Here is a 16,780-nt window from a genome sequence, read left to right on the forward strand (position 1 = left end):
ATTATATTTCATTAAATTTAGTAATTTTGGTATAATTTAGTTATTTTTAGATGAACATCAAAGAGTACTCACATGATTATATATATTAAAGAGTTACAAATATTCCCCTCAGAACACACAATATAAGCGAGTAAGCTTCAGCATATTTATTTTTAACTCTTGACCTTTAAATATATTAATTTGCTGAGTGTTCTTCTGCGTGTGTGTGGTTTATTTAACTACAGCTTGGGGGCGGTATGAGGCTGGTTTTCACCTGCATCGCTTCTTTAATTCAACGTAAAAGAAGAAGAAAGGCAAAACAACATGGCAGCTACCACGGAACACGTTGAAGTAGCGTCAGAAAGTTCGGAAACTGAGCAAAAAGAAGCTCCGGAAACCACCCAAGACCCCGAAACGTCTGATTCTGAGCCGGCCGGCTCCGAGCCAGATCCGGACCCTGATGAGGACGAAGACGAGGATGCGGGCGAGCCGCAAGGACCGAGAATCCGAGATACCCCCATGGACCTCCAGCTGGAAGCGATTGCCAACACGGTTGCTCTGCACCCGACCAGGGACGTTTTGGCCTGCGGGGACGTGGACGGGGACGTGTACGCTTTCTCGTACTCGTGCACGGAGGGCGAGAACCGGGAGCTGTGGTCCTCGGGGCACCACCTGAAGTCCTGCCGCCAGCTTCGCTTCACGGCGGACGGAGAGAAGCTGTACAGCGTGTCCCGAGACAAGGCCGTGCACCAACTGGACGTGGAGCGGGGGCAGCTGGTCACACGGATCCGAGGGGCCCACGGGGCGCCAATCAACAGTTTGCTCCTTGTAGACGAGAACATCGTGGCGACCGGAGACGATGGAGGCACCTTAAAGGTCTGAACAGGGTCTCGCTCCGTCTTTACCCCGAATTTGAGTCTGTGTTTTTAGAACACACCCAGTTACCAGAAAGAGATTTAAGAGATCTTTTTGTGCCAGATTCAGTCATTAATACACAACAATTCAAAATTTAAACACTGAGGACTAAAGATGTTGAGTGTTGGAGGGGTCATAATTTGAAGAGGTGCACTGGTTCTGATGTTTAGAAGCAACTAAAGCAAAGCCTCTGTCTCCTCTGTTCTTGAGTCTGCTTCTTGGAACAACCAGAAGCATCAGGTCAGCTGCCCTTAAAGATCTGTTTGCAGCGTGCTTAGTTAAAAGTTGACAAAGTTAAGAGGGTGAGACTGCAATTGGTGACTTAAAACACACATTTTCAAATTAAATCTAAAACGTACTGGAAGCCAAAACAGGTCAAATATGGTCTCGTTTAGCTGTGCCTGTCAGGGGTCAAGTTGCTGCATCCTGAGCGAGGATTAGATGAGAAAGCAGAGCCTGGAAGGTTCCCTGAACCAGACCTCTTGAAGTAGAGCACATTGCACCTCTGCACTCCCGTCAGACTTCACCATTCTCCACTCCTTCAGTTTGCGGCCGCAGTCATCGCTCTGCTCGCCGTAACATGCCGTGAACCTGTTCTTCACCTTCTGTCGGTTCTGTTTGTAGTGACCCATGAGCTCACAGAGGACCTCTGGAGTAGAAAAGAACGACTACAATTGTAAGCTGCAGTCCAACCATGCTGGACGATTGGGCTCCGTGATGCTTTGACATAGACGTGCAGTCTATGGAGCAAGTTGTGTAAAGCACATTCAGAGTTCAGAGTGAAAAACCGTGCATAACAACTAGTCCAGTCATTATTTACATCTTGTAAGCAAGTGGCAGCCGTTGTTGCCATTTATGCTTATACTGGTGCATCATGTGCTAATTACCATGTAGTGCTGTCCGGATGTTTCATATGCAGTGCCAGCCATGATGGAAACAAAGTGTTGTAATGTTTGTTCCCTGCAGGGTTCTCACTCTCTGTTGTAAAAAGTATTCATTCACTCATCCAAAACATTAAATTCAGGTGTTTGATTCACTTCCACTGCCACGCTGAGGCATGCAGACTGCTTCCACAAACATTTGTGAAAGAATGGGTCGCTCTCAGGAGCTCAGTGAAATCCAGCGTGGTACCGTCATGAGATGCTACTTGTTCAACAGGTCCGGTCATAAAATTTCCTCAACACGAAATATTCCACAGTCAGCTGTTCGTGGTATTATAACAAGCTGGAAGTGATTGGGAATGACAGCAACTCAGCCATGAAGTGGTAAAATGCCAGAGTGGGGTCAGCGGATGTTGAGGCACATAGTGTGCAGAGGTCGCTGACTTTGTGCAGAGTCAGTTACAGCAGACCTCCAAGCCTCATGTGACCTTCATATCAGCTCAACAACAGTGCGTAGAGAGCTCCATGGAATGGGTTCAGATCAGCTGCTTCTAAGCCTTACATTAACCAGCTCAATACAAAGCATTGGAGTGATGTTAAGCACACCGCCACTGGACTCTAGAGCACTGGAGATGGGTTCTGCTGTATTGATTGATGCTGTCGCCCTGTTTCTTCTGGTCTTTGGTGGCCACAATGTCCCCTTTCAGTGAGTTCAGTTTTTTAATTCAGGCTTACCTCCCTGTCGTTTGTTTCCTCTCCGAAGGTGTGGGATATGAGGAAGGGGACTGCCATCATGGACCTGAAACACCACGAGGATTACATCAGTGACATCACTGTGGACCAAGCCAAGAGGATCCTGCTCACAGCCAGGTAACAACAACTACTGATCAACTATAGACAAAATCTACTGAACAATTCAAAAATCTCTCTGGATCACTTGGATCTTTTCACATCCAACAACCATGCAAACTTTACATTCACTTAATACTTTATTTTCTGAGAGTCTCCTTTCTGAAGAGCATAGGCTCTGAAAACTTGATAAATACTGGAAATATTCCCAAACAAATCATATTTACACAGCCTCCAAGTGTCACAGTGGTGTAGGTGTAGCTCCGGAGGTAGAAGGTTGGTGGTTCGATTCCTTGATGCTCCAGTCTGCATGCAAAATTAACCTTGTGAAATATACTAAACCCCAAGTTGCAACTTTTTGTCTCTATCCAGCTTTGACAATAAGGTAAGTTTAACAACGTGCATAACTGAATGTAGAAAATAAGAAAACTCCTCCATAGTTTGCTGCTCTAGAAGTTATACCACCGTGGCAGGTCTCGTCTTTACCTCTCAGCTGTGATAGGCCGACGGCGTGACCACCAAAATATGTGAATATGACAGGCCTCAAAAGGTCATGGTCAGAGGTCAAGTTTTTCTAAACATCACCTGTCAAATTTAATAACACAGGTGTGCTGCTACGAGGCTGAGGAGCAGCACTGGTGGCTGTCAGCACTTTGTTTTGAACGTACATTTGACTGAAGGCTCACGTCTAACTTGGATCTTCTTCTGATGTTTTGATAATCACAGTGTCATTGATGTCGAGTTTTCCCAACTTATCATCAAGCGCGTGTGCTGCTCAGCTGCTACTATAAAGTGAATCAAGATACAGTTCTGTGCAAAGTGCTGAGGCAGCCCTCATTTCTTTATATTTGCCAGAAAAATGGCAAATGTGCAGGCATTTATGAAAATATAGTATAGAAGCGCAAAAGAGTTTGTATGGTTCTAACAAGCTTGCAAGTCAATAGTTGCTATGACCACCTTCTAGATATGTTTTTGCTGCATTGGCAGTGTGCTTAAGATCATTATAATGCTGTAAAATAAAGCTCTTTCCCAAATGTGAAGCGTCTGATTGCTCCAAACTGCTTTCAAAATGACAAGAAAGCCTGACTCATTGGAAGGAAAATATGAAGACGTGACGGGTGACTCAAGACTTCTGTACAGAGCTATAGCAATAAAATGAAGAGTTGACATCCAACTGAAAACAACATTAATTTAGATCCTGGTACAGTTTTCACGAGAAATAAGTTCCACAAGAGAACTTACTGCAGAAGTCAGTCATGGCAGCAGCTCACCTGATGGAATTGGATGACTCATTTAAAATTCAAAAGGCTTGAAGCCTGAGCCAGTTTGTAGCCCACCATCAGCGATCAAACCCTGACCCAGCAGCAACTCTTTGACTCATCTTAACTTAAGCTTCTTTTTTTGTTTTTACATCAGTAAGACACTCAAGATACTCCAAGGAAACCCAAAACCATTACAGACTGTGACGCTTGAGGTGGGCGTTTGGTTGCAGTTTTTTGCAGAGCTTCGATATGTTTTTAGCCTTGGAGTTTTCACCTGGACGTCACGTGCAGCTATAAAAAAAATCACATGAATTTTAAAGTTTCCCAAATTTCAACCAAACTTTATGCGCTTAGGTGTTCTTAGTGAAAACATAAAGTTTCAGGGTTTTATTAGATATGATGGAGTTAAGGTACAGAAAAAAGCCAGAAATGGTGATCCTGAGCTCACCATCTGAGCTCCAATCTGATTTGCTGTGATTTGTCACAGTGGCGATGGCACCATGGGCGTCTTCAACATCAAAAGGCGGCGGTTTGAGCTGCTGTCAGAGTACCAGAGTGGTGATCTGACCTCAGTGGCGCTGATGAAACGGGGCAAGAAGGTGGTTTGCGGCTCCAGCGAGGGGACGATCTACATCTTCAACTGGAACGGCTTTGGAGCCACCAGTGACCGCTTCGCTCTCAAGGCTGAGTCCATAGACCAAATCCTCCCAATCACTGACAGCATCATGTGCACCGCCTCCACAGACGGGTACATCAGGTGAGTTGTGTTAACATTGAAGGTTTAATACAAAATACAGTGTGATATACAGCTGGAAATATCTGCCAGTTTGAGCAGATTATGAAAGTTCTTCTTGCTTTTGACATTACTATCGATTAAAAGCCCTGTTAGCCGTCTGTTAGCCTTTACTGCAGAATCACTAAAACACAGAGTGTTACTCAGGTAATTTAGCATCTGTGCAACATGTTGGTGACAAGAAAAAATCATCTACCAGCAGGGCGCCAGACTAACTTTTTGCCATAGTTGCACTGGGTGCGCCTAGCACAAAAGTTAGGCGCACCCAGATTTTTCAACCACATTGCTCAACACCGCAGTTTTACATGTGCACATTTTTGGGGGGGAAATTGATGTCAATACAGACAATATTGATTTGTAAATGATTAACTAACAATCTTGTGCTTGTGCTTAAAGTGCTTTGGTATTCTTTGGCAATATTGTAGAAAATCTTAAACTTAATCATCACATCGGCCTCCTCTGTTTGCTGCTGTCGCTGAAAGGCAGTGGGGAGAGGGGACACTTGGGCAGTGCATTTACCACAACATATAGTGTTCTCTGGATACACTGGGCTTTTTCAGCGTTCAGAGGTTGATGGCTCTGTGTCAGAGCAGTGGCTGTGAATTTCAGACTGATCAGGCCTTAAGTTAACAAAAAAGTTAGCAATAGTTCTTTTCCTATTACAGCTACATCCACTTCTCTCAGGCCTAGGCTGCTCACTAGGGCTGGGTATCATCACTGATTTCTATAATCCATTCAATTCCAATTCACAAGGTCCCGATTAGATTCAATTTAGCCTCAGACAGTCAGAAATAATATAATTCTGATCGTTTATCAGTACTGACACATGTGAGACTTCATCAGAGGTGTGAACATCACAGCAGATGCCTTTGTGTGAAAGTAACTGAGAATAAAACACAGAAAAACATGAAGGAGATTTTCCTGGTCTGGCTTTTTATAGCAGATAACCTTGAAAATATTCTACAATGTTCTGCAATTTTGCATAATTTTAAAAAGTTTAAATGTCTTCAGTATTGAACAGCAGAAATTAGACTTTCTTGTCCATTTAAGTTAAAAAAAAACCCACAGTGGCCGACAGCGCTGTAAACAACGGTAGACTGGTGGGTTACTCACCTCTCTCTCTCCGCCCACCCTGCACTTTCAAACGTACACACCGACTACATGAATATCTGGACCACGACCAATCAGAGAGGTCCCGCCCCTGACTATCTCTGATTGGTTTAGACCACGATAGGGGCACAATGTGTGTCTGCTGTTGACCACACGAAGACTTTCAGAGTTGCAAAGACTTTTTTTTTTATTTGTTTTGTTACTCGAACAGTTGGTCGCACCGTCGTGCCATTGGAAAAAAATTGGTCTCATTTGTGACCAAATTGGTGGCACTCTGACCAATGAGCCCTGACCAATGATTCCTCTGATCTTGGTTTTGGACTTCAGGCCATTTTCAAAAATTATCGTCATCCTAAGTGAAATATTAGCATTTTAAACCAGCTTACTTTCAGTAATCTCGAAGACCTTAACCATCAGTTCCTGGGCTGCTGCGATTGGTCAGCACACCATCTGTAAAGTTGTCAGTACACGTTTGTCTGATCATCTGTGAAACTGCATTGAGTCAGAGTTGTTTTATGTTGAAGCTGATAAACAAATGGTACTCGTTAAGACTCATCAGACATCAGATTGTCAATATAACTTACTAACACACTCTGTCTCTCCACCATCAGAGCCGTCAACCTCCTTCCCAACCGAGTCATCGGCTGCATCGGGCAGCATGTTGGTGAACCCATTGAAGAGCTCGCTAAGTCTTGGGACTCACGTTTCCTGGTCAGCTGCGCCCAAGACCAGCTCATAAAGTTCTGGGATATTTCCAGTTTACCCAACACGACTGTCGATGAGTACCGCAAGAGAAAGAAGAAAAACGGTCGGATGAAGTCTCTCACCAAGAAGGCCCATGGTGACAATGACTTCTTCTCAGGACTTGTAGAGGAAACTGAGAAGGAGGAGGAAGAGGAACAGGAGGAAGAGGAGGATGACAGTGACAGCGATTGAAAATGGTAGTCATTAAGCCTTCGGACAGATTAGTCCTAGAGAATGGGTGTGTCTGCTGTTTGAGTCGGGCCTTTGCCTTTGGTGGATTCCAGTATTGTTAGAAACAAACAACCACTGAGGACTAAACAGGGGTTTAGTTTCTCTTGAAATGTGCCGGGATTAAATGTGAACGTCTCAGAGGAGAAAATGCTCTTCAACATTAATACTGTACATCAGTTCTGGCTATTTAGTGGTTGGTTGTGCATGTTGAAACTCAGTGCTTCCATGAAACAGTTTGTTAAATGTTTATATACTTTGTGTGAAAATTTGAGGATGTCTGTTGTCAATCATATTAAAATAATTTATAAGAACTTTAATATTAGATGTTGTGGTATCAGTACCAGAAGTCGGGTGATGGGGCGATGAACCTGATCCAGAGTAACGCTAAGATCCAAAAACAGACTTTGCTGTTACATTTATACGCCTGCAGGATATCCTGTAAATCTGCTGAAAGTTGTGTTGTATCAAACTCATTTCTCTCAATAAAAGTGTTGTTTATATTTAACGAATTACTCATTTGAACTCTTAAAATTTAAAAAGGAAGTATTACTTTTATATTGACGGATCTCAGCCATCCGACTGATGGTAGTCTAAGGAGCTTGGAAAGAGACGTTACTGGACTTGTTTAAGCTACTTGAAGAGGTTTCATTTCTCATCCAAGAAGCTTCTTCAGTTCCGAAACAAAATGGTGGAGAGTCCCAGGAATGTAAAGGCCAGTGGGGGTCGTGCCTTAAGAGGGTCATTGACTTATGATCAATAACAACCCCTGTTTCTTTGTAACATTGCTGTGACAGGGTTGTGTTTGTGTATAATTTGACACATTAAACACTTAAAACTACAATAACTGATTGTTGTGTTCTTGTTTTCAGCAGAATCACAAACAGCACAGGTTGGTTTTCCACAGAAACACAGCTCATGTTCATGTTTATGCTCGAGGCAAACACTGAACTGTATATGTCAAAAGGAAATAATGTTTGGTATTTATGCCTCCATGAATGAAGTGAACTTATGACAAACGGGTTTACAACACATGAGCATGTTTTATTCTCTGGATGGTGAAGGCTTCAAACTTTGCATTTGTGAGGTTGAACTTTTATAAAATTGTGTTTTGTTGCTGTTTAGAGAGCAAATCTGTCAAATGTCAGTGTGATGACTCCAATTTCACAGATGGATGAGGAAGCATGAAGACATTTGTTTTCTCTTTGTTTGTCTGACAATGTACACATTTCACATAGCACGCAGTTTTTTGTCCAATCAGAGGTGTTGAAATGTCAGCTGACTGACCCTCTCCAACATGCTCCGCCCTCTGCTCTGCCTGTCTGTAAAACAATGATTTGCACATATCTCATCAGTCTTGCACAAAATATAAAAATCTATTCATTTGATCAGAGCATTGATCCATGTTTGTGCAGTGTTTTGTTTTTGCATTAACCCCAAATATTTCCCTACAAAATAAGTGACAAAGTGAAACATCACATCAACCATTATGGAGTCGCCCCTGATATAAAACCATGATGTGATCCAAACTGAGGATTATGCTTATTATGAAGGAGAAAACCACAGAGAGATGCTCAAACTGTTTTTATGTCAGGCTGTAAAACATGTTAACTTCTGCTATGAGTTTAATATTGAACATTAAATGCTGGGACACTTTTACCTGAATAACCAGTGACTTCTGAGTGAGATCAGAGCACAGCCTCATAAAGAGGAGCTGTACAAGTTCTTGACGCAGCACATGTAGCAGACCTAGTTCCAGGAACCAACGCTGCATCATGTGACTTCCTCTTCAGCACTAAAGAATGCTGCTGCTCAGGTCCTGTGAAGACAAATGAATAAACAAATCTTAAAAAATTTTAAAAATGGTACGTTTTTGCATTAAATGCATCACTGGGTGAGGCCAAATGTCTTTTTACATTACACCACAGTCATGAAGAGTGTGAACAAAATGTAGATGCAATTGTATCACAGCTGTTAGCAGGACAAAGAGCTTTAAGAAGACATGAAGAGCATTATTGTTGAATGTCTTTAATCCTGCAGTGACAAACTTTTTTCAGTGTTTCCTGTTGCTGTTGTCCTGTTTGTGTAAGAAGAGGCTGAATAAGCATCCGTCAGTGGGAGGTTCCCATCAGGTGTCTCCACCGTGGACTCCACCTCCAACCCCATTCTTGAGGTTGGAGGTGGAGTCCACGTCCGTCTCTCTTTATTCACATATGGTGAGACGGACGGAGAGAGCAGCGTCTTCTTCACAGAGACACCACCTGCAGAATCACCAGAGAGCCTCCTGAGCAGCAGCCTTCATCCTCCTCATCCTCCATCAGAGCTGCAGGTAAGACGAGCTGCACACCTGGACTCTTGCTCTGCCTCTTGTAACACACATCAGGACGGCTCAGTGGACACATTTCAGAGCTGAACAACACATCAGTGTTAGGACTGTTAACAGACACAAACACATCACAGACAGATGAAGGTGTGAAAGCTGACTTTTAGTGTTTTATCCAGATGTTAAAAGCTGAGTTCAGTGTTTTGGGGCTGGTGGTCATCATTCCTCCTGTTCTTACTGGACATCAGGAGATCCTTTCCTGATGTGCTTGGAGCACAAAGCTCCACAGAGAATAGATTTGAATGTTTGTCTAATTTATCATTGTTGGAGACAAACTTCCTCAAACTGAACTAAAGTAAAACAGAAACATTTTATTTGAACATCCCAACCTGTTGCATGGATACGACAGTGCCGTTGGTCTGTTAGTGTTTCCTGTCAGGAACCTCGCTTACTTTCAGCTCGAGCTGAGCTCAATATCCTGGCTTTTTATGCACTCACACTTTTATTTACTTGTTTTATCTGATTTATTGTTTATTTACTGACTGTTTGTATGCAGTGTATATTTGTATAACTTCTACAGCACTTTGGTCAACAGGTTGTTTTAAACGTGCTGTATAAATAAACTTTGACTGACACATAAAGTAAAGCCAGCTTTGCATTGTTGGAATAATTTGGTGAATTTCCAACAAGCTGGTGACTCGCCCTCCTGCCCCTCCCTCACTTTTCTTTCTAATAAAGCTTCTCATGTCCATGGTTGATGAGCTTCAGCTGGTTAGCAAACACCAGTTTGTCAGACCTGGACCAATCAACACTGTCAGCTTACAGGTGCTGTCGGAGGAATGCAGTGCTGTGATTGGTTGGTGATGATTGGGTAGTCTGGTCAGAGACGTGAGTGTGACTTCTGCCCAGATAAATTGTGACGCCTGAACACATCTTTACTTAATAAACATTTATTTTTATTCTGGAGCCCCGAACGCCTCGTGCTGAAGACACGCCCACTTTTATTTAACCTTATCTAAAGGAAGCTGCTGCTCAGGTCCTGGTGACAGAAACCTGTGAACACATCAAAGCTGACAAAGAGTCCGAACACAGCGTCACATGACAGGGTTTTTGTGTTTTTACAGAATAAAGTTTTTTGGATGTTGTTAATGTGTGATGTTATATAGAGCTGATCATGTATTATGTCATCTATAAGTTTGTCTTTGCATGATTGCTGTGACAGAGTTTGTGTTTGTGTATAATTTGACACATTAAACACTTCAAACTACAATAACTGATTTTTGTGTTCTTGTTTTCAGCAGAATCACAAACAGCACAGGTTGGTTTTCCACAGAAACAAAGCTCATGTTTATGTTTATGCTCGAGGCAAATACTGAGCTCTGTAAGTCAAAACAGAAATAATGTTGGGTTTGATGAGTTCATACACTACAAGTGAAGTGAACTTAATACAAACCGGCTTACAACACATGATCATGTTGTATTCTCTGGATGGTGAAGGCTTCAAACTTTATATTTGTGAAGTTAAACTTTACAGAAAAGTTCAAAGTATAAATAAACTGACTATAAATGTTAGAATTTCATGCAGTTTTCTCAAAATGTGTTTGTGTTTCAGGGATCTGTCAGCTGATTGGCCCTCTCCAACATGCTCCGCCCTCTGCTCTGCCTGTGTGCTCTCATTGCACTGACAAGTAAACACACACACCTGGCAGCCATTTTGCAAGTGTCCTCAAAATACTCGAGTACAAAAACATGAGAGTGACGATGAAGAAAGCTTTAAGTACAAATAATCTGACATCGTCAGCAAAGTTTTATCTTTTTCTTTTTTATTATTCTTTAACAATAAAGCAAAACAAAAAGCCCTTTTCAATTGAACTTCTCATCTTTGCAGTTTTATTACCTTCAGTATCCAGAAGTCTATCAAGCTGTCGTTTCCTGTTATGTTTGTTTCCAAGAAAGCTAACTGATGATGTCATAGTAAAGCTTTACACTGATTGGTAAACAAACGCTGTTTAATCCATTCATGAAGGCAGTTTTTCAGCCTGCAGCTCTCCCTGTTTGTCCGACCAGCTAACAGACTGTAGCTCACAGCTCTCATGTGTCTCTGTGTCTTCAGGTGCTCAGTGGTCCTATCAGCAGACATTCACTGAGTCTTCAGTGCTGAACATCAGCTCATGTCCCATCACGTATTATGGACAGCTGTACGAGCAGCTCTATGTGAGTAGGATGAAGCCTGATGTTTTAGCAGATCTTTGTGTTTCCATCACTGTGGCTGTTTAGTCTCCACCTGTGGCAGAGATCATGTTTGCAGACTGAGTGAACATCAGCAGTTAATGAAGGTCACACACTCTCTGTTCATGGGTTCAGGCCCTCAGAGGGCAGCTGGCTTTAAGCTCAGAGTCTCATTAATGTCCTCTGCAGTGATGCTGAGTATGTGGACATCACCTGATGCAGCTTCCTGAAGCAGAGCGAGAGCTCTGACTGAAACCTGAGCAGCTCTGACACCAACAGTTCAGCTGTAAATGACTCAAAGCACAAAAGATGTTGATGTTTGACTCGTTGTGTCTCTGATTTTCCACAGGTGAACATAACATCTGGAAATGTTACCGTCTGTTTCAACGGCTTTTTCAGTCCTGAAACTGGAGGCGACTGTGTTGTGGAGCGTTCACTGGGAGCAGAGCAATTTCAATTTTTCATAATGCTACAACCTTCCACTGGTGATGTGGATTATGTTCGTCAAAATTTTCCAACCATTCAGAACAGTTTGGAATGCTATTTTTTGCTAAGTTTTCTTCGTGTGAGTGTTTTTCTTTATCACATTGTTAAATCTGACTGGTGTCACTTTTTAATGTTTTACCTCAAATTAATTGTATAAACACTGAAAACCAAAAATAAAATTTAAGGTTTTATCACATCAAACAGTTTTGTAAAAGCTTTTAGAGGAAACTTCCTGACAGTGTCTGAAACTTTTCTGTTTGCTGGTTACAGTTTGGTTTCTATCCTTTAAACTTTGGGAGCAGCTCACAAGCAGCTCTGGTGTTGGACACCTCTGATCCAGTGGTGAGTCTCTGAGTGTTTGTAAACAACTATCCACCAGAGGTGGGACCAAGTCATTGTTTTGCAAGTCTCAAGTCAGTCTCAAGTCTTTATCCTCAAGTCACAAGTCAAGCCTCAAGTAATGTCAGGCAAGTCAGAGTCGAGTCTCAAGTCACTGGTGTAAAAGTCCGAGTAAAGTCACAAGTCTGAAATTTTGAATTTCAAGTCCTTTCGAGTCTTTAAAAAAAAAAAACGAAAAAATAATGTTGCAGTTATGCTAAATGTAAATATTAGACCATGTAATTTTTATATCTGTGTTTTTCTCAACACATGACAAAATAGTGAACTTAGAAAATATACACAAATTGTGAAATTGCACCTCTTTAAAATGCAGCTCAATTAAACTTAGCTCCAAGAATAATTTTCACCGACAGTTCTGAGATAAGCTGCATGTTATTCTTGGATGCGGTTGTAGGACTGGCTTTAAAATCGCATGACAAAAATATCATACATATTAAAAAAAACTGCATCACCAACGTAGCCTGGAAAACATTTGCTAGTTAGATGAAGTCAACTATCTCATTTTAGCATATTTATATGCATATTTATAATCATACGGTTCTTGGAGTGAGTGCATACACTCATGAAGTTTAGTAACTTCCGGTCACTGCAACAAGCCCAGGTACAGTTTACCGACGGATGGGTACAGGACCTTGAAATGCACCGTGTAGAACGAAAGACCATCGTACGTATCATAAGTTTACCAGTCTCACAAATTGTCTTCATAAATACACATTCGTTAACCGTTTATTAATAGGACCTTTAAGCTCAACGGTAATTAATTAGCAGTGGAAATAATTTCTGGTAGCATCACAGAAATGTAGCAGTGACAACAATACTGTATGCTGTAATCGTACTGGGCAATTAGTGATACAAAAAACCTGTTTTATCCTGTGAATAAAAGTATATGTTTTTGTCAATGTACCATAATAACAGAGGCGAAACACAATATTGTGTCAGGACAATTCACTATTTATGCACAATAAATAAAGGAGCATAGCGCGACAATTTCTGTTCAGCGCCAGACTTGCTTGTAACCTATATCACCAATAGGGATGGGTACCGGTGTCCGGTGCCACGATGGCACCGGTTCTGACATAAACGGTAGTAACCAGACCGAAAAGCAGCGCACATTTCGGTGCTTTATTTCGGTGCTTTTTTTTCCTGAGCTGTGATACACTTTAGATTCTAGCCAATAATTTTACGTTTCCGAGGATAGTAGGCGGGCCCAGGTACGTACGTTCTTTTAGAGCAGAGCTACAGATTAAAAAAGTCCAAGGCGAAGCGGTCAAAAGTCTGGCTGTACTTCACAGCAAAATATGCAAACTCAGCAGCAACAAGTGCTTTAAGCTGATACTGTGATACTGTCAAAGGAGGTAACAACTCAAATCCGATGAAACACCTGGCGACGCATAGCGTTTTTTTTAAAAGCCCAGAAATGCGCCATATGATAGCTTGCTGCGAGATCTCACACCGAGCGCATCTACTGCGGGTGGGTTGCCTGTTATCGGACCCGGAGTTAGCAATATCCCCCAAAAAACCCCGAAGAGGAGAGTCCTGGCCCCTAGCCCTGCCAGTGTAGCAGAAATGATGAGGATATTGATGCAGCAGCAGCCGTTCTTCTCTGCGTGAGTAGCTTAATGTTGTTCGTGTGTAATTTACGTTGAGTAGGCTAACCACGTTATTACATTAATGCATGTAAGGTGAACTAGCAAACCTCATCATAGCTACATGCAGCTGTCTTCTTGTTTGATGGCAGATACTCCCTTCACCCTGGCCATGTTTACATACTACATGAAATAGACAAAAATTATTGTTTTCATCTTGACCTGTCTGCTTTGTGGTCATAACATTGATTGTGTTTGTTTCTGTCCAGGTGTATGAGCTTCAGGTTGGTGGAACCACAGTTGATACAGTCAATCTTACTTCCTCATCTCGAGGTTTCTTGGACATCAGTGGATGCAGACACTCAGGTAAGTGAATCTAAAGCTCCAAACTTGACTTTGGGATTCTGTAAAATGTAACTATTTGAATGTTACAGAGATGTTTGTGCTCACAGTTGTTAATACCCTCTGTTGTGTGCACCCCTTACTGTAGTGTTACCGGTCACAAGTGACCATTCGGCTTTAACAGCTCTTAAATTAACATAAGAAACATTTTTCACAACCAAATTCAGCTCAGTGGGTTGTTCAGTAGGTCTTAAAATTGGATCTTTCATTTGGTCATTCAGTGGGCCATTCAGGGGGTCAGCATAGTGTGGAGGATGTCATAAAGCCATTGGAGCAATCAGATGTAAAACACAATATTTATGAGTTTTTTAAAAAACACGACAGAAAGGTGATCTGTTAGTGTTTAAACTAAAATAAACTCTTCTTCAATCCTCAGGTCAGATGTATCAACCTGGTACAGTGATCAACTCTCCACAAACCTGTTTCAGCTTCACCTGTAATGAGACTGCACACCTCAACACCTCCAGCTGTGGTGCGCTGGAGCGTTGTCAAGGCAACGGCATGTAAATATATCCTCTTTGTATTTCAAAAAAACGCTGTGATGACAGAGTTTAATAAACAGAATTATATGAACAGCAAGACAACACATAGCAAATCAATCTGCTCCACTTCAGCAGCATCAGGTGCTGAAAACCATGTGAATGTTGATTCGTGGTTTTCTTTAGTGTTTGATCTACTGCAGAATATTTTTAAGGTCATCTGCTGTAAAAAGCCAGGCCAGGAAAATCTCCTTCATGTTTTTCTGAGTTTTATTCTCAGTCACTTTGACACATCTGCTGCGATGCTCACAGAACTATTTGTGACTGTCTGAGTCAAAATTGAATCGAATCAATTTGAATCAGGGATTGATAAAATCAGGATCTTATGAATCGAATAGAATGAGTTGCAGAAGTCACTGATGACTCAGCCCAACATAACCTTTGTTGGCAATAACAGAGGTCAAACGTTTACTATAGGTCTTTACCAGGTTTGCACACACAGTAGCTGGTATTTTGGCCCATTCCTCCATGCAGATCTTCTCGAGAGCAGTGATGTTTTGGGGCTGTCGCCGAGCAACACGGACTTTCAACTCCCGCCACAGATTTTCTATGGGGTTGAGGTCTGGAGACTGGCTAGGCCACTCCAGGACTTTCAAATGCTTCTTACGGAGCCACTCCTTTGTTGCCCGGGCGGTGTGTTTTGGATCATTGTCATGTTGGAAGACCCAGCCTCGTTTCATCTTCAAAGTTCTCACTGATGGAAGGAGGTTTTGGCTCAAAATCTCACGATACATGGCCCCATTCATTCTGTCCTTAACACGGATCAGTCGTCCTGTCCCCTTGGCAGAAAAACAGCCCCATAGCATGATGTTTCCACCCCCATGCTTCACAGTAGGTATGGTGTTCTTGGGATGCAACTCAGTATTCTTCTTCCTCCAAACACGACGAGTTGAGTTTATACCAAAAAGTTCTACTTTGGTTTCATCTGACCACATGACATTCTCCCAATCCTCTGCTGTATCATCCATGTGCTCTCTGGCAAACTTCAGACGGGCCTGGACATGCACTGGCTTCAGCAGCGGAACACGTCTGGCACTGCGGGATTTGATTCCCTGCCGTTGTAGTGTGTTACTGATGGTGACCTTTGTTACTTTGGTCCCAGCTCTCTGCAGGTCATTCACCAGGTCCCCCCGTGTGGTTCTGGGATCTTTGCTCACCGTTCTCATGATCATTTTGACCCCACGGGATGAGATCTTGCGTGGAGCCCCAGATCGAGGGAGATTATCAGTGGTCTTGTATGTCTTCCATTTTCTGATGATTGCTCCCACAGTTGATTTTTTCACACCAAGCTGCTTGCCTATTGTAAATTCACTCTTCCCAGTCTGGTGCAGGTCTACAATACTTTTCCTGGTGTCCTTCGAAAGCTCTTTGGTCTTGGCCATGGCGGAGTTTGGAGTCTGACTGTTTGAGGCTGTGGACAGGTGTCTTTTATACAGATGATGAGTTCAAACAGGTGCCATTCATACAGGTAACGAGTGGGGGACAGAAAAACTTCTTACAGAAGACGTTACAGGTCTGTGAGAGCCAGAGATTTTCCTTGTTTGAGGTGACCAAATACTTATTTTCCACCCTGATTTACAAATAAATTCTTTACAAATCATACCATGTGGATTCATGGATTTTTTTTTCACATTATACACACACATATACATATATATATATATATATATATATATATATATATATATATATATATATATATATATATATATATATATATATAATTAGGGGTGCAACGATATTCGTATCGATATTGAACCGTTCGATACAGTGCTTTCGGTTCGGTACGCATATGTATCGAACAATAATAAACAACAATAATTTCTTCCACACTATGAACTTTAGCATATAAAAGTGATGATTACCTCGTTCATTGAATTTTGAGTGTTCTAATCTATCTTGTTACATCTGTGGTGTTCCCGATCAAAAGTCACTGCCATAGGAAATGAATGGGAATTCATTTATTCCCCCCACCCAGTTGACTAAACGACCACTGAAAAACCCACTGAACTGAATGTCACGGTGAAAAATGTTTGATATGCTAATTTAAGAGCT

General features: G+C 42.0%; 1 protein-coding gene and 1 long non-coding RNA gene across 3 annotated transcripts; both read left to right on the top strand.

The window, feature by feature from the left end:
• The first annotated feature begins 287 nt into the window (after window positions 1-287).
• wdr55 (WD repeat domain 55) lies at window positions 288-7,264 on the top strand. The gene is made up of 4 exons (XM_086272799.1): window positions 288-855; window positions 2,539-2,645; window positions 4,374-4,643; window positions 6,401-7,264. The coding sequence occupies exons 1-4, from the start codon at window positions 304-306 to the stop codon at window positions 6,723-6,725; spliced, it is 1,254 nt and encodes a 417-aa protein (XP_086128925.1). The 5' UTR covers window positions 288-303; the 3' UTR covers window positions 6,726-7,264.
• Window positions 7,265-8,988: 1,724 nt separating this feature from the next.
• Window positions 8,989-11,937, top strand: LOC147334484 (uncharacterized). Of its 2 annotated transcripts, none has more exons than XR_015126182.1 (5): window positions 8,989-9,090; window positions 10,386-10,402; window positions 10,697-10,772; window positions 11,198-11,298; window positions 11,663-11,937. It is a non-coding gene; the product is annotated as an uncharacterized LOC147334484 (long non-coding RNA). The 2 variants fall into 2 exon arrangements; XR_015126181.1 differs by having other exon boundaries at window positions 9,013-9,090; window positions 10,383-10,402.
• The last annotated feature ends 4,843 nt before the right edge of the window (window positions 11,938-16,780 follow it).

This window comes from Aulonocara sp. 'chitande type north' Nkhata Bay, linkage group LG3 (assembly GCF_057382095.1).
Source record: "Aulonocara sp. 'chitande type north' Nkhata Bay isolate Kocher_YH1m ecotype deep benthic linkage group LG3, A_spYH_male_GT1.1, whole genome shotgun sequence".
Classification (NCBI taxonomy): domain Eukaryota; kingdom Metazoa; phylum Chordata; class Actinopteri; order Cichliformes; family Cichlidae; genus Aulonocara; species Aulonocara sp. 'chitande type north' Nkhata Bay.